Source organism: Epinephelus moara, chromosome 17 (assembly GCF_006386435.1).
Source record: "Epinephelus moara isolate mb chromosome 17, YSFRI_EMoa_1.0, whole genome shotgun sequence".
In the NCBI taxonomy this organism is placed as follows: Eukaryota; Metazoa; Chordata; class Actinopteri; order Perciformes; family Serranidae; genus Epinephelus; species Epinephelus moara.
The window spans coordinates 17,763,011-17,778,670 of NC_065522.1; the positions used below are offsets into that span (position 1 = coordinate 17,763,011).

The window sequence follows — 15,660 nt, forward strand, 5'->3', positions numbered from 1 at the left end:
ACGACATACTATGACTTTTTTATGCAGTTTTGAACGACATGCTATACTATGACTTATTTTCCTTTCTGACCAAATACTATACATTTTTTTATTGTTTTTGAAGACAAAAGATTCTATGACTATTTTTCGGTTTTTGAAAACATACTACTGTATACTTTGCCTTTTTTTATGATTTTGGACGACATACTATACTATGACATTTTTTCATGATTTTTCACAACATACTATATCATCACTTTCTTTCATGATGTTGGACGACATACTATACTATGACATTTTTTCATGATTTTTGACAACATACTATATCATCACTTTCTTTCATGATTTTGGACGACATAGTATACTATAATGTTTTTTCATCCAAAAATCCTTTCATCCTTTTCTGGCACTTTTATGCCTTATTATACTATGACTTTTTATGTCACTTGTACGACATACTATACTATTCCTTTTCTATGGCACTTTTAAGTCATACTATCCTAATACTTTTTTATTGCATTTTTATGATATACTATACTATGACTTTGTTATGGCACTTTTATGATATACTATACAATGTCTTTTTATGGCACTTTCAGGACATACATTACTTTTTTATGGCACTTTTTTCCACATACTAAACTAAGCCTTTTCTTCCCTTACTTTTGACGACATACCAGTAAGTCTTTTTATGGCACTTGAAGACATACTATACTGTGACATTTCATATCAATTTTTACGACATACGATGACATAGTATGACTTTTTATTGACACTTTTTATGCCCCACTATACGAAGACTTTTTTGTGGCACCTTTTACAATATACTATACTATGACTTTTTTTTTTTTTTTTTTTTGTCGTTTTTGCAACATACTACACCATGATTTATATGGCTGTTTTTACATGCTATACAGTTATTCTTTTACATTATAAGAAATAATATTATGAAACCAGTCCTTTTCTATTACAAACTATACTGTGACACTTTAAATACTGTTATCAAAGTTAATATGAAAATTTGTCCTTAAAACTAAACTGAAATCCTTCCTCATCAATATATCAACCATAAACTGAATACTTAGATAAAACAAATAAGACAGTCCAGATCATTCCATCTTAAAAACCAGTTTGTTTTATTTCAAACAGTTTGGACACCATCAGAACCAGCCGTCATTCCCAAACTTCACTGCATCTACATGTATTCAGAATGAACTTCAGACAGCAGTATGTGCAGCAGCAGCAGCCTTGACAAACACTCACAACTCAAGAGAATGATTCAATTGTTAGCTGGAACTGAGAAGCCCCAGACTGTGCATTTTCATGGCCAATTAAATGTCTGCTGCAAAAACCAGCTAAAACATTTCTGTGTCTCTGACTGGTGCTAAAATAAGAACAGACCTTTCCGGAAAAGACTCTATCACCTTGATTGTTTTTTACCCCCAGTCTTCTGAACTTCAGTCTCAGTCAAGGAGCAGAATACGAACTTCATAATGGAGTATTTTACATAAACTGATGCATAAACACAACTTACTTTTCTTTAAGTTTGAAACCAATGTGCAAAACAATCAAGGAGTCTGAATCTTTTCTGAACTGTTTGGATCCTAAGTTGATAGCCATTTGGTTTGTGTCTGTGAGGCTGCTGCCACCTGGCACATGATTTAGTTGCAACATACAATATCAGAGTGTTAATGACACATTCAGTCACTTTTCCCCCATCACAGACTGGGCTCTAAACATTTACATTCTTGGTGAGTCTGAAAAGGGGGAGTGATGTGGACAACTGAAGCCCTAAAGGGACATTTCAGAGGACGGAACAAGTCAAACTGTTAAGGAAAAATCCACTTGCAAATGTCAGTTTTTATTTAATTAGGTATTCTGGGACAAAATGTTTCTGCTTTCCCATGATAGCTTTCTTAAAACCTCAGACAAGAACCCATCATTGATTTGTTCCTGGTATTTGATTGTTGAATAGTGGTGTAAAGTCTGATCAGAAACAATGCACTCAAGACTCTGATTGGGTAAATAATCACAACGCTAATTATCAGTTTAACGTAGCAAGAGTGGAGCCGTGTATAAAAGTTAAGTCATTTTTAGTCCAGTACTCAGAGAAATAAAACTTTACACTTAATGCTTGGTGAAATTAATTGCCAATTTCGTACTTTTTGAAGAGTCAATGTCATAATTTTACTTGTACTACTCCAATTTTGATTTTTGTTCATTTCGTTTCTGCATATTTAAAAAAAATATTTTTTAAAGTTTTTGTACAGAAAAAAGCAACTGAAGTTATTTATCTTCGCTGATACTGGATTTTAATGCTGATATTAATATTAGAAAGTTTTAAAAATCTGATACTGACATATTTGCCGATATGTGTTCAGTGGAACATTTTACAATTAAAGGATAAACTCCTCTCACCCTACAACTTCAACTTTATTTTGTCCCTAGAAGGCAATTAGTAGCCCTACAGTCTTTTCGTGTGTTGACAAGTTACTCACGGAAAAAAGTAAAAATCAAATTATAACAGGTTGAGAGAGAAAAAGAAAAACTAACCAACAGTTGATTTTTCTTTTCAAGTGTTTTGTACTCCAAAGTGGATTTTTCCTTTAACACAGTAATACACAGAACAGTTTTTGGTCAGTTACTTTCTGCACAGCAGTTTCTTGTACGGGAACTTCTTCAAAATAAGTGTATGTGAGTAAAATCAGTCAGTTTTCTGTGCATTATAATGTGATCAGTCAGATTACATATGAGCTCACTTTGGGGCTGTTTGGTTTAGGCTGCCTGGGACGCCAGATGGGTGGGGCTTGTTACTTTTTGAGCACCAGGCGTGTTGGTTCGTTACCAGAATAAAAGTATTTTGAGACATAACATCCACTAACATTTTTGATCTAGGTCTGCTGATTATTTCAAGCAAGCAATTATTTATATTCCAATAATAACATCTGTATTTATGTACACATCAACATCTCTCGTCACACACTCCCAAAATTAAACCAAAATAATCTTCAAAATATCCAGAGCTGCCTACACAAGAATGGTAGACTAGTAAAATTAGTGAAATATATCAAAAACAAGTGAAACATCTAGGAAAAAGAAGATAAACATAAACATTCAGAATAATAATAATATTTATAGTATTTAAATTAAAAAAAGAGCCTTGTTTCAACATGGTTTCCAACGCTTTGTCTAGTCAAAAAACTTCAACCAACACATGTACAGTTTTGGTTCCGATAATTTCCATGAAACTGCATTTCATTAAAAAACAGAATCATAACCAGCTCCAAACTGAATCTGTGGACTTTCACCCCCCAGATAACGTGCTTTTGTGCTTTTTTTCATTCATTTACACGAGTAAATGGAAAAATTTTCTCAAAATGCTTAAAATATAAACACACCATATATGAAAGTAACTCTTAAAGGAGTCCACAGTTTTTGATGGTGCCTGGATATAACCCGTAAACTACGATTTATGACTTTCAGAAATTGCAGAACTGAACCCCAAAAATTCAGCACCGCCCGAAAACATCATCCTTCATGTAGGTTAACTGAGCTCAAGAGCAGCACAGACAGGAAATGGAAATAGTGTTGACTTTAAAAACCTGTTGATGAAGTGAAACGTTTGGGACACGTCATCTGAAGTCGCTCTATTTCCGCCTTTCATTTACGGCGTTTTGAAAACTGAGTAAGTTAGATTAAGTAAGTCTAAGTAAGAGAGGTGGAGTACACCTTGGACAGGTCACCAGACTATCACAGGGCTGACACATAGAGACACTCACATTCACACCTACGGACAATTTAGAGTCACCAATTAACCTGCATGTCTCTGGACTGTGGGAGGAAGCTGGAGTACCCAGAGAAAACCCACGCTGACACAGGGAGAACATGCAAACAGAAGGACTCAAGAAAGAGAGCGACTTCAGATTATTGAGACGTACCTGACTCCACATGGTGTTTTTACAGGTCAAGCAGCAGCCCTATTTTTATTTTACTGTACAACTGTATAACATTCAGATAATAACTGACCCACTGCCCGGGCCACTCAACTACTGTAGAATATAAACACCTTTAAAGGCTACACAGAGCATGTTTCCATTCACTTTCCATCTGCTGCAGCTCTGTTACAGACTGACGGGGTGAGCTTGCTTGTTAATCTGAGAGGGCCCAGTTGGGTGAAGCCTCACGAGCTTGGCGGCATTAAAAAACAAGATGAAACAAACAAGAAAAAAAAATACATTTGGTTTGTTTGTGCGTTAAAACAACAGAGGTGAAAAACTGAGGCTGTTGCCTATCAGAGGGCTCAAGTTTGGGAGGACGAGTACAGACTTTAAAATGTTTCTCCTTTCCTCAGCACAGTTAAAACCCATTCATTACACTGTTTTTTTTCCTCGGCACCAATACCACTCTTTGCAGTCAATGTCAATGATAAGTTGATGAACAGAAAAATAATTCCGCAACTAGTTCTGACAGTCAGATATTTGTTACCTCACTAAAAAATTCTTTGAAAGTTTATTGGTTACAGCTTCTCAAATGTGAAGATCTGGTGTTTTCTCTGTTTTCTGTCACTGTAAATTGAATATTTTTTTGTTTGTAGGAGAAAATAAGCTATTTAAAATAGGGCCATCAAAAATAATAATTTTCACTAATCAATCACAGAAAAAAAAAAAAATTACTGATTCAATCAACGCCAATTAATCGCGTTCCGTGGTGCCCTTTGACCCGGTGCATCATTGAAGGCCACAGTGGCTTTGTCACATGATGGAGGCAGATGAGACGATGCTGCTTGGCCACGTGAATGCAACATTTACATTTAAAAAAAGGCCCAGATGGAACTGTTGATAGGAGCACCATTCTTTGCAGTAAGGAATTTTTGTACCCTCGGTGTACTTAAAGCCTGCTAGCACAGCCTCTGATGCTAGCGCTAGCAGCTAGCCTTGTCAAGCCTGACTCGACCGGGCGTTCAGACGCTAACTGAGTAAGTCTACCTGTGATCGACTGACTCATAAAAATTCATTAGAATTTATTTAGACAAATTAATCACAGAGCATGTAGTTAATTTGTTTTTGTTTGTTTTTTTGACAGTCCTAACTTATAAAACATCCCCTTCGGTCTGAGAAGATAAAATGCGCATTTTTTTAGTTTTCTGAAATTTTATTGACTAATTACGTTGAACAAACAGCAATAATGAAAACAATTGTTAGTTGTAGCCCTATTAGATTACATTTAATCTCTTCAGGAGCATATTTGTAGATCTGTGATTAATAATAATGCCAACTATTATTACCATTAAATTACTTCACAATCTACTGAAATATCTTGTAAGAGACCTCAAGGAGCAGATAAAACTTTTGCATCCCATTTTTTCTAGTTTTTAGAAGTTGATAAAATGCATTTATTATATGGCTGCTACTAATAATTATTTTCATTATTCCTCATTGATTTTTTTATTAAAGGATTTAAAATTTTCAAAGAAAATTCCAATAGCAAAAGAAGACTTTCAGTTTTTTGTGTGGCAGACAATTGAAAAAGCCCCAAAGGGTTTGATTTACAGTGATGAGAGAAAGAGAAAACCAGCCTCACATTAGAAAAGCTGCCTTTCCTGCGCATTTTCATCCGTTACATTATTTTTTAAGAGAATTAGTCATCATGACATCAAAAGTTATTACCATCCTGGTCTCTTTCCTATTGTGCTGAATTAGATTTTAAAAGATACGGAGGAGAGGAATCCATTTTAAACCACTGAGATAAACATCAGACAGAGACAGTCTCACTGCACTAAATACACCACGTCTTCAACCAGCAGCGGACGCGCTCCTCATCAGCAGACCGTTAGCATCTCTCAGCATTACTGAGGGCTTCCAATTTAAGATTCTGGAGTGAAAAACATGTTATGTAAAAAGGTCTGAATGCCTGCCAGAGCTGCAGCTGCAGGAGAAACACTTGAGCCAGAGTCGAAATTTGCCAGCGCGTGCTTGGTGGCTGATATAATGAGGTGCAGTGAACCAGCTGCAGCACGGCAGATGTACGGAGGTGTTGAGAGTTAGCTGTCCAGAAATAAAGCTTTGACAAGACGCACAACATGCAAACATTCCACCTGTACGTAGTGTGACAGCTTGGATGTCAGTACTGACTTCAAGGAAATAAAAAGTCTCTGTATGTGTCCCTTATAAATGGTACAAATGTGCATATTCTGGCATTTTAAAAAAAGTCAAAACACAAAACTTTGAAAGCAAACTGCAAAAGGAGGCTGTGCTTATCAAAACCATGGAAAGCCTGCTTTTAAAAAAACGTTAGCTTATGTTGTTTAATGGTGAAACACCTGACCGCCCTTCGCTCAAAACTTGTTTCCGCTGTGGCACCAAACATGACCCGTAATGGCACGTCACACCAGGAATTTAAAAACTAAAACTTTTGCCAGCCACTTTCACTCATTGCTTTCTGCAACACATCTGGAAGGCTCATTATTTTTGTTTATTAGTATTTATTTAGATGTTTTAAAAGGATTGGAACAAACAGATTTTGGCTGCAATTTACAGAAAACCTTCTTTCAGTGTAATTAATACAACGGAAGTGCTTAAATCAGATTTATTTTAAATTAATTTGGGATAACTTCTTAGTTAAAAACAAAAATAATGAGTCCCTCTATCAGATGGCTGGTTTTCATTTCACGCTCTGCCTTTAACACTATCTGTTATTAGCACCACTTCATGATACTAACACTGCAAACTAGCAACTGCATCACCGCGCCGCGCTCCGTGCACACGTTCAAGCTCTTCAGTCACCAAAGGTAGTGTCAATGGTTTTGTTATGACAGGTGGGACTTTTTAAAATGGCTGTAAGACATTAGTTTCTCTGTCTCCAGAATTTTCTGGGGGGTGAACGCATGACACTTGTGTGTTAGCGTAAAGCTAATTTAGCACGGTATAATATACACAAACACAAAAAAAAAAAAACGCTAAAGAAGACTGTGATGACACTGATGGTTACCGTGACGAGGAGGATTACAATCCTGTGTCTCATCGGAAACAGTTGATTGATTACTCTGCATCGCCTCAACAGCCCCAAACTGCTTTTACCTCCAGAAATGGACCGCTGTGCGCCTGGCGATGTCAGCCTCTTGGATTGGTGTTACTCAGTCTTCCCAGCTGATGCCCCAGTGCAAAGCGAGTGTTACAGATTCAGCCATCTTGTTTTTTTTGTTAAGGTGCTTTTTAGCAGTGTGGGCTCAGAGGATTTGAACGGTAGTAATCCAGGAGGCTGGCACGCGACCTGCACAAGTCTCTACCGATCCGAGTGGCGCTCCAGTGCAAAGCTCCGCCTGCAGGAAATAAAGCCTGGATACTTATGTGAGCGTACTGGGCGGAGCCGGTGGCAGCCATAAGCGCCTCCCCCTCTGCTGAGTGACAGTCTGTTGGGGATTTACCACTGGCTGGTTCAGTCTCTGGACTGGTAGAACAGGATGTATCCTGACTCAGAGTTCTTGGAAATGTCCGATGTCAGACCGTAGAACTCCTCGATCGCCTGTGCGTCGATTTTCTACGAGAGAAGAAGAAACATTGTTAGACTTTGGATACAGACAGCGTAGGGATCTCTGACACAACTTCACCTCCTTACAAGGTGCATGAAGAAAGTAAAAAGTCTAGAGAGGTCAAAACTCAAGCAACACAGTTTACAGAACAAACCATTTTGACTTGTGGCCTTCAGCCCAGTGAGTTAATTCATTTGACCTTCTTTGTTCTTAAAAGTAACGACTTCTTTTTTCACATAACATGAGCGTTTTCTTGACAATTCGATGGCAGCTGTGTTGCTGCTCTGTCATGTAGCTCAGCATTAGATTAATGAGCAGGCAGAAGAAGAATACAATAAGTGTTTGGTAAATGGGCTCTGTGATCTCACTGTTGTGTGACACGATGGCTAGTAGCAGCCAGCGTCCTGTCTTTCCAGGGGACAATAGAAAGCATGTTCGGGATGAACAGAGATCTTCCCTGGGATCCATTCGTGACAAAAGGTTGCAGTGAGCTCACAATTGTCGCGTTCGAGGAGGCAACCTATTGTTCCCTGATAATGCTACATTGTGAATCCGTGTTAGCGTTAGCTGTTATTAGCTGATGGCCTCAACTCACAGCTCATGGAGGTTGCGCTGAGTTACATAATGATGCGTTCAAGCTCTATTCAGTAAAAATGAGTCCTTGGGGAAAGTAAATTATCATGTTCTCATGCTGTGTTCAATGTAATCTTGTAAAATGTAGTTTCTGGTGGGAAACATGAATAAATACAGTTGTTTCAAGGAGAAATTTGTTGATGTTTTCACAGCAATATTAAATATGTGTTAGAAAGGAATTTATGATATATCAAATAGAGTAAAATTGCTTTTGAAACCGTTATTTTAAAAAAAAGATGCCAAATTGTTATTTCAAACATCAGTATCAACCCAGAATTTCAAAACCGGTGCATCCTTGTTCTGAATTATTCCTAACTTCACATGAAAAATAAAGTTATTGCCAAAAGTAATGAGGGTTTGAATGTAAAATGTGTAAATTTGTGACCCGTATCCATCATGCAATGAAAGTGAATTAAAAAAAGCACGGGAACAGCTGACAATAACTCAACATTTATCATGTATTAGGGAGCCAAAAAGTTTTACCACAAGTTGATATCCTTTTTATATATTTTTGACAAGTGACCAGTTTGAGAGAACAGTCATGGACATATCATCAAGATGATTCTAAAGCTTTACTAAAACAATAGAAAGAGATACTAGTAGCCATGCTTCACTTTGCTTAACCCATCAGAGAAGCATGGTATTCTTGACACATATTTGCAAACAAAAAACACATTTCAAACTTCACCACCTTGGTAAACCTTTTTATAAAAATGACCTTAAGTCTTTGTCTGTGTGAGCACAACATAAAATCCTTCCCTTCAGTTAACAGCTGTGCTTTTGAACTTTGTTGTGTAACTGTTTCATGGAGGCTTTTGTTTTTATTTGCTACCGAATCTCCATTTAGAATCGAATATGTTGACAATGAGTATCTTGAGATTTGACCCTGACAACTGTTTCATATTTGGTGTAGCAACTTTGTCCAAAGAGAGACAGAGTGATGTTGAAAACAAATTGCACAAAACATACTTTTGGATGGGTGTTGAAAGAGAACTGGCTACAGGTTTTTAAAAGTCAGACAGCTTCAATTCCAGGTGGAAAGACAAAAAAAAGACAGATAAGCAAAAAGACAGATTTAAGAAAGAGACTGAAGGCTGGAATACAAAGCAGTGAGACAGAGTAAATCTCCACAAACCATAAAAAAAATGATTTGTTTGTGTTTCTGCTCTGCAAAGTCAGCGGAATCTTCCAGAACTTGGTCAGTTTCTGGACCAGATGTTCATCTGGGCCTCCGTCCCATCATAGTGGAAAAATACACTGGTGATGAGGATCAGTTTTAAACATCAGTCCTTGATGACTCTGACTGAGCAGTTTCCTCTGAATTCAAACAGCAGGGTGACTTCTCCCACTGACGGGGAGATTCAAAGTAAAATAAACCATTTTAATTGGGCCAAGCTAGAACTGTTGCCAAACTGGAGCCATACACAGACCAAAAACAGGCAACAAAATTGAAGATTGTAAAGTCTGGGCGCGTATAGAAATGCTTGAAAAAGGAGCATTGCATGTTTTAACCCTTTCACCACAACCACACTGTTGCGTTTTAGACATTTAAATCTATTTTTCTGTCGTTCCAAAACACCATTGATGTCCATTAATTACTATCGTAGCACTAGCAGGCAAACATGCTTGAGTTGTGGGATCACAGTCTACACATAGTCTGTAGTAATTTCTGTCAAATTTATATCATTGTGATATAATGCTATTAGTGCTGGGTAATATACTGATACATCAATACTGTGATATGAGGCTAGATATCATCTTAGATTTTGAATACTGTGACATTGTAAGCGTTTTAAAGTGGTTTTAACATGCATTATTGTAAGTGATGTAACTTTCTGAACTTACCAGACTGTTCCAGCTGTTTTCCTTTAGCCACTTAGTCATTATATCCACATTACTGATGATTACTTATCAGAAATCTCATTGTGTAAATATTGTGAAAGCACCATTAGTCAGCCCTATAATATCATCACAGTAACAACAGAGGTATTTGATGAAATTATTTTCTCCATATTGGCCAGCTCTAAATGCAGTGCAGAGAGTGTAGATAAGAGATGATGAGCACTTAACTTGCATTACTCAGCAATGATAACATTAATGCAGACTTACTGTAATAGACCAGTCAAGTTTCAAGAGTCTGCTAAATGATTCTTATCACATACAGGAATAATGGAAACTGATGGCTGAGTGGAACAGAAGGAAAATACACAAAACAAATCTTAAACAGTGTATCAGGCGTGTACAATTCAAAAATAGTTAAGAGCTGAAACTTGCAAAATCACTAGCATGGTAATTTAAAAAGGCAATACTAGGAAAGTGAGTATTTATTAAATAACTGTATAATCTAATATGAATAAAACGAATGTTTGAAGATGTAACAGATCATAATTTACAAATGTTTCAGGACACTGATCTTTATTTACTGCAGTTTGTTTCTTTTGAACGTTACTAAAGAAATTGGCAGAGTAGTTAATTAAGGTTGTCATTGATGGTGGTGATCTACAAAAAGATTAATAACCAACACTTTATTTTACAGGTCTGTAACTTCAGAAGAACTTCCTACAATGGTTACAAGAAAGGACTATTTAATTTGGTATAAATTCTAGAGACTATGATCAATTAGTATACTTCAAATTAATTCATTCCAATTCATTGTTAGCAAAGAGCCTTTTTTAGACCGCAAACATTCAATAATGGAACATTTATCCATAGCTAACAATACAACTTCCAATAATCAGTGAATCATGGAAATATGAGAGTTGATTTTTTTTCTTTTTAATAAATTTGTAATTACCCTGTAATTGGTAGCAAATTATGTAGTTCATTTAGAGAAACATTTTAGGGAATTTTTTGGAAAATATTCTGACATCACAGATCTGTAAGCATCTTGTGTGTGGTATCTGAAAGATCTGATTGAGAAAACAGTTTGTGTGTTTGAAGGCTTTTCTGTCACTTTTTTTTTTTAAACCTAATCTACCAAGTGGACGGGGTTTTTGCAAAACACTTCTGCAACCATTATACAACTGTTTGTACGCTTGCCTTTAATACAGATTATTACTTCAGAAACCCTGGAACATTTTAGGATCATGGCTGCAAAGTCGGTTAACCGCTGATAGCTTAATTGCTTTGGCATACAATTCCTTTGCCAAAAAAAAAATTTAAAAAAAATGAAAGGTTACTTGGCTCGAGCTGAAACAAAGCAGCATGCAGAGGGTTTGGATGGATTCTGATGTGGTCGACTGCCAGTGACTAAAGAGCTATATTAGGCTAACACTAAAGCTACATATCTGCAGGGTTGGAGATGCAGGTGAGTTTCCCTTCTTGGATTGATACATCATCACATTATTATCACTATCACTTTGCTGCTGCCATGTCACCTACAGTGTGGATGGCAGCATGCTGAGAGGTGAGCTGGGAAACTGTTAGCTGAGTGCCATCAAACATGCTAGATGGATGTCAGAGTGTGTTATTTCTATGTAGGCTGCCATGTTTTCTCCTGTCACCACATCAGAGCGGAGAGCAGATGGTTTTACAGAAGAAACTGCAGGGGATCAGAAATTTCATGGCAACTACTCTAAAATTAAATATTAACATTTTAGTAGCGGATGAGAGAAAGACTAAAATAAGTTGCTTTTTATAAAGTAGTAGTAAGGTAGGCGATAGTGGAGCAAGTGTAGTAGCATAGTAGAAGTAGTCGTAGAAGTAGTAGAAAATGTAGTAGTAGAAGAGGAGATACTAGTAGTAGCAGAAACACAAACAGAAAATGCTGTAGTCAAAAATTTACTAGTAGTACCAACAGAAGAGTAGCAGTAGTAGTTGTAGAAGACCTTGTAGAAGAAGGAGTAGTAATAGTAGAGTAGTAGTGGTACTAATAGCGGAAAAAGTAGCAGTAGTAGTAGAAGGGGAGGTAGTACAAGAGTAGTGGTAGTAGAAGAAGTAGTAGTAATAGCAGAAGAAAACTCATAGTACTCGTAGTAGCAGAAAAAGTAGTACTAGAGGAAAATGTAGAAGGGTAGCAGTAGTGGTATTAGAGGTAATCGCTGTGGAGGAAGTAGCAATAATAGTAGTAGAAAACTAACAGTAGTAGTAGAGGATGTAGAAGAAGTGGTAGTAATAGTAATCGTGATAGAAGAGTCGTATTAGTAGCAGAAAAGCAGTAGTAGTAGAAGAAGCGGAGCAGGAGAAATTAGTAGTGGGAGATAGTAGGAGAGAGTAGTAGTAGTAGTTGTAGAAGACGTAGCAGTAATAGCAGTTGTAGTAGAAGTAGGAGTAGTGGAACAGGGTATAGCAGAAGTGTAAAGCGTAGAAGTAGAGTAGCAGAATTAGCAGTAGTAGTAGAAGAAGTAGCTGCAGTGGTAGGAGTAGTACTAGTAGTAGAAGAAGAGTAGCAGGAGTAGTAGTGCTAGAAGATGAAGAAGTAGGAATCGTAGAAGAAGAGAAAGTATAGGGGTAGTAGTAGTACTAGATGTAGTCATAGAGGAAGTAGCAGTAATAGTAGTACAAACATCGTAGTAGTAGTAGAAGATGAGATAGTAGAAGAGTAGCAATCGTAGTAGAAGAAGTAGTTGTAGAGGAAGTGGTAGTAATAGAAGAGTCGTAGTAGTAGTAGCAGAAAAGTAGTAGTAGTAGAAGAAGCAGAGTAGTAGAAAGTAGTAGTACAAGAGGAGATAGTAGAAGAGTAGCAGTATTAGCTGTAGAAGAAGCGTAGCAGGAGTAGTCGTAGTAATAGAAGATGAAGAAGTGATAGAAGTAGTAGATGTAGAAGAAGAAAAAGTGGAAGGGTAGCAGTAGTCGAAGAAGTAGTCATAGCAGAGGTAGCGGTAATAGTAGTAGAAGATGAGACAGTAGTAGTAGAAGATGAGATAGTAGAAGAGTAGCAGTAGTAGTAGAAGAAGTAGTCGCAGAGGAAGTGGTGGTAGTAGTAGTAGTAGCAGAAAAGTATTGGTAGATGAAGAAACAGAGTAGTAGAAAGTATTAATACAAGAAGAGATAGTAGAAGAGTAGTAGTAGAAGTAGCTGCAGAAGAAGTGGTAGTAACTATAGACGAAGAGCAGCTGCAGCAGTAGAGGTAGTAGTAATAGTAGAAGACGAAGAAGTAGTAGTCGTACAAGAAGAGAAAGTAGAGGGGTAGTAGTAGTACAAGAAGTAGTCCTAGGAGAAGTAGCAGTAACAGTAGTAGAAAAGTCATAGTAGTAGTAAAAGATGAGAGAGTAGAAGAGTAGCAGTAGTAGTACAAGATGAGACAGTAGAAGAGTAGCAGTAGTAGACGAAGTAGGCTAGTTGTAGAAGAAGTTGTAGTACTAGTAAAAGAAGCTGTAGTAGAAAAGTAGTAGTAGAAGAAGAAGAAGAAGAAATAATTCCATAACTTGGATGAATAAAGTTTAAAGTAAAAGGACAGCTAAGGCAGGTACGTGCTGAGCATGAGACATGGCGCTGAGAGGGAAAGAGCAAAGAGGACAAAGCAGCTAAACATTATTCTCATTCCAGATCTTGTCTACGAGGCTTCGGGCTAATCCTGCACTCTAATCTGACGCAGGTATCTACTTCTTTCTGTTTTCTTTTCCCCTCTTATCTTCTTACATTTCTTCTTTATAAATGCTTTCATCAAACCTAATATTGCTCTAATTTTGTCCTGATTGCTAAACCCATTTTAACCCATAATTCAGCAAAGGTTAAGGTATCTAGGTCGGCCCGTCGTAGGAAATCCAGACACAACACAGGGGTTGCCAGGATCTACATGGAGTCTGGAAGGATAGCTATTTGACATTCCTGTCTGGTGAGGAAGAAACTTTGGACAGCTGATGGGTTAATTTATCTTTGATTGATGTTTGAGCAATAAGACAGTTAATAAAGCTTCCTGAGCTTTTATTTTACTTTTACAAAATACCGCTTTTTATACACTGATCTCCTGTTTCTATCAGATTTTTTTTTGTTTATTTTGAGTTGAGACTAAATACCAAGAAGTACAAAGTTTTTTTCTGCCTGTTCTTTTAACCCTTTAAACCATGGCCAAACTGGCCTGGTTTCTTTCAAAAACATGGGAAGAAGGCAGCGAGCAACTAAGATATGACCCTAAAAATTTGCAAGAAATAGGTAAAAAGAGAAACTTAAAAACAAGAAAATTAGTAAAAACAAAAAAAGAAAGAACGTAAAAAGCAAACAAAAAAGAAATCACCTGGAAATTGCTTAAAATTTCTTCTTTTTTCTGCATTTTTTTTTGCAATTTGTGAGACATTTCTTACCAAATTGCAAGGTTCAAAGCCTTCAATACTTGCGAAAGGTGTCTAAAAGCAAAAGAAGAAAAGTGATGTCGCTCTAGGTTTCATGAGGTTAATTACCTCACAGATCTCAGATACTATTATCATATAGCTTACACCTTTTTTTAAATTACATTTTGCTCCCTTATTCCATTTATTCTACAACGTTTCTATTGTTTTTAATTGCTTTGTTCTAAGAATTTTTTGTAAATTTTGTATCTGTTATCATCAATGTTGTCTCTTAATTCTGTTGAAACTTTTGTTTAGTGGTGTTCTATAAACAGTTACTCTTCTGGGATTTATTTGCTAATGTATAAAATAAGAAAACAATTGAGATAACATAATATTGCAACAGCAAAGTATAAAACCTAAAACAAATCTTTGTATAGTGAAGGCTCAAGGAAATGAAGCTCAGGATGTAACTACATTTCGGAGAATGTATAAGACTGTATTGAACTACATGCTGAAGAATGTAACATTATGGCACATTTAAAGTGGGGACTGGTTTTGAAGACATCCAAGTCACTGTAAAATGAACAAATACTAAAAAGAATTTAAATTGAATGCGGTCGTAAAAAAAAAAAAAGACAGAGGAAACAGAATTATAAAATCTCTCTTACCTCTACAATGTCGTCATCAAACAGCAGCCAGAAGCCGTGGCTCTTGACGATGGTGATGTAGTGTCCGCGGTTGGGACCACTGCAGAGAGGACGAACAACATTATGAAAGTATTAGCAGAAAGTCATGACAGCCACAGCTAATGGTGGTTAATGGTTGTCTCTTATTCCCATGTAAAGATATAAATGTGGATGCTCCTATCAAGGCACTGGCAGAGGAAAAAACATGAAATAATTGCTCTAAAAACAGCATTTACTTTTGAATCTTTTATACAGGGATGTTTTAATTTTGAATGAGTAAAACGCTGACATCAACAGACTGAAGCATATCAACCCTTTGTGTTTACACACAATGTTTATCCACCTGAGAAAAGCACCGCAGGAAGATTACATCAAACTCCTCTGCAAGCTGAAGACAATCCAGCGACTAATAACTTGCATATGCTCACTTACAAATTAGCTGACGTGAGCTGATCAACCTCAGAAAACAGCAGCAAGTCATCTTTGCAGTATATCTACACATCTGCTACCTCTTCTATTCAGTTTTTATTCTTATATTTATGTTTTTATGTTGTTTGTGATGACATTTCATTTTTCAAAGTATATCCTAGAGAAAAGAGTCTCTTATTAAAGCCAGCACACAATT

General features: G+C 36.7%; 1 protein-coding gene across 1 annotated transcript in view; it reads right to left on the reverse strand.

Annotated features, from left to right (window-relative positions):
- Positions 1-1,091: 1,091 nt before the first annotated feature.
- usp12b (ubiquitin specific peptidase 12b) overlaps positions 1,092-15,660 on the reverse strand; it is a 28,385-nt gene continuing 13,816 nt past the window's right edge. Inside the window, exons 9-10 of the mRNA XM_050066829.1 lie at positions 15,018-15,096; positions 1,092-7,515 (exon numbers count right to left, since the gene is read on the reverse strand). Of these exons, the coding sequence (XP_049922786.1) occupies positions 7,414-7,515; positions 15,018-15,096 (181 nt within the window). The 3' untranslated portion in view covers positions 1,092-7,413. The remainder of the gene's footprint in view (positions 7,516-15,017; positions 15,097-15,660) is intronic.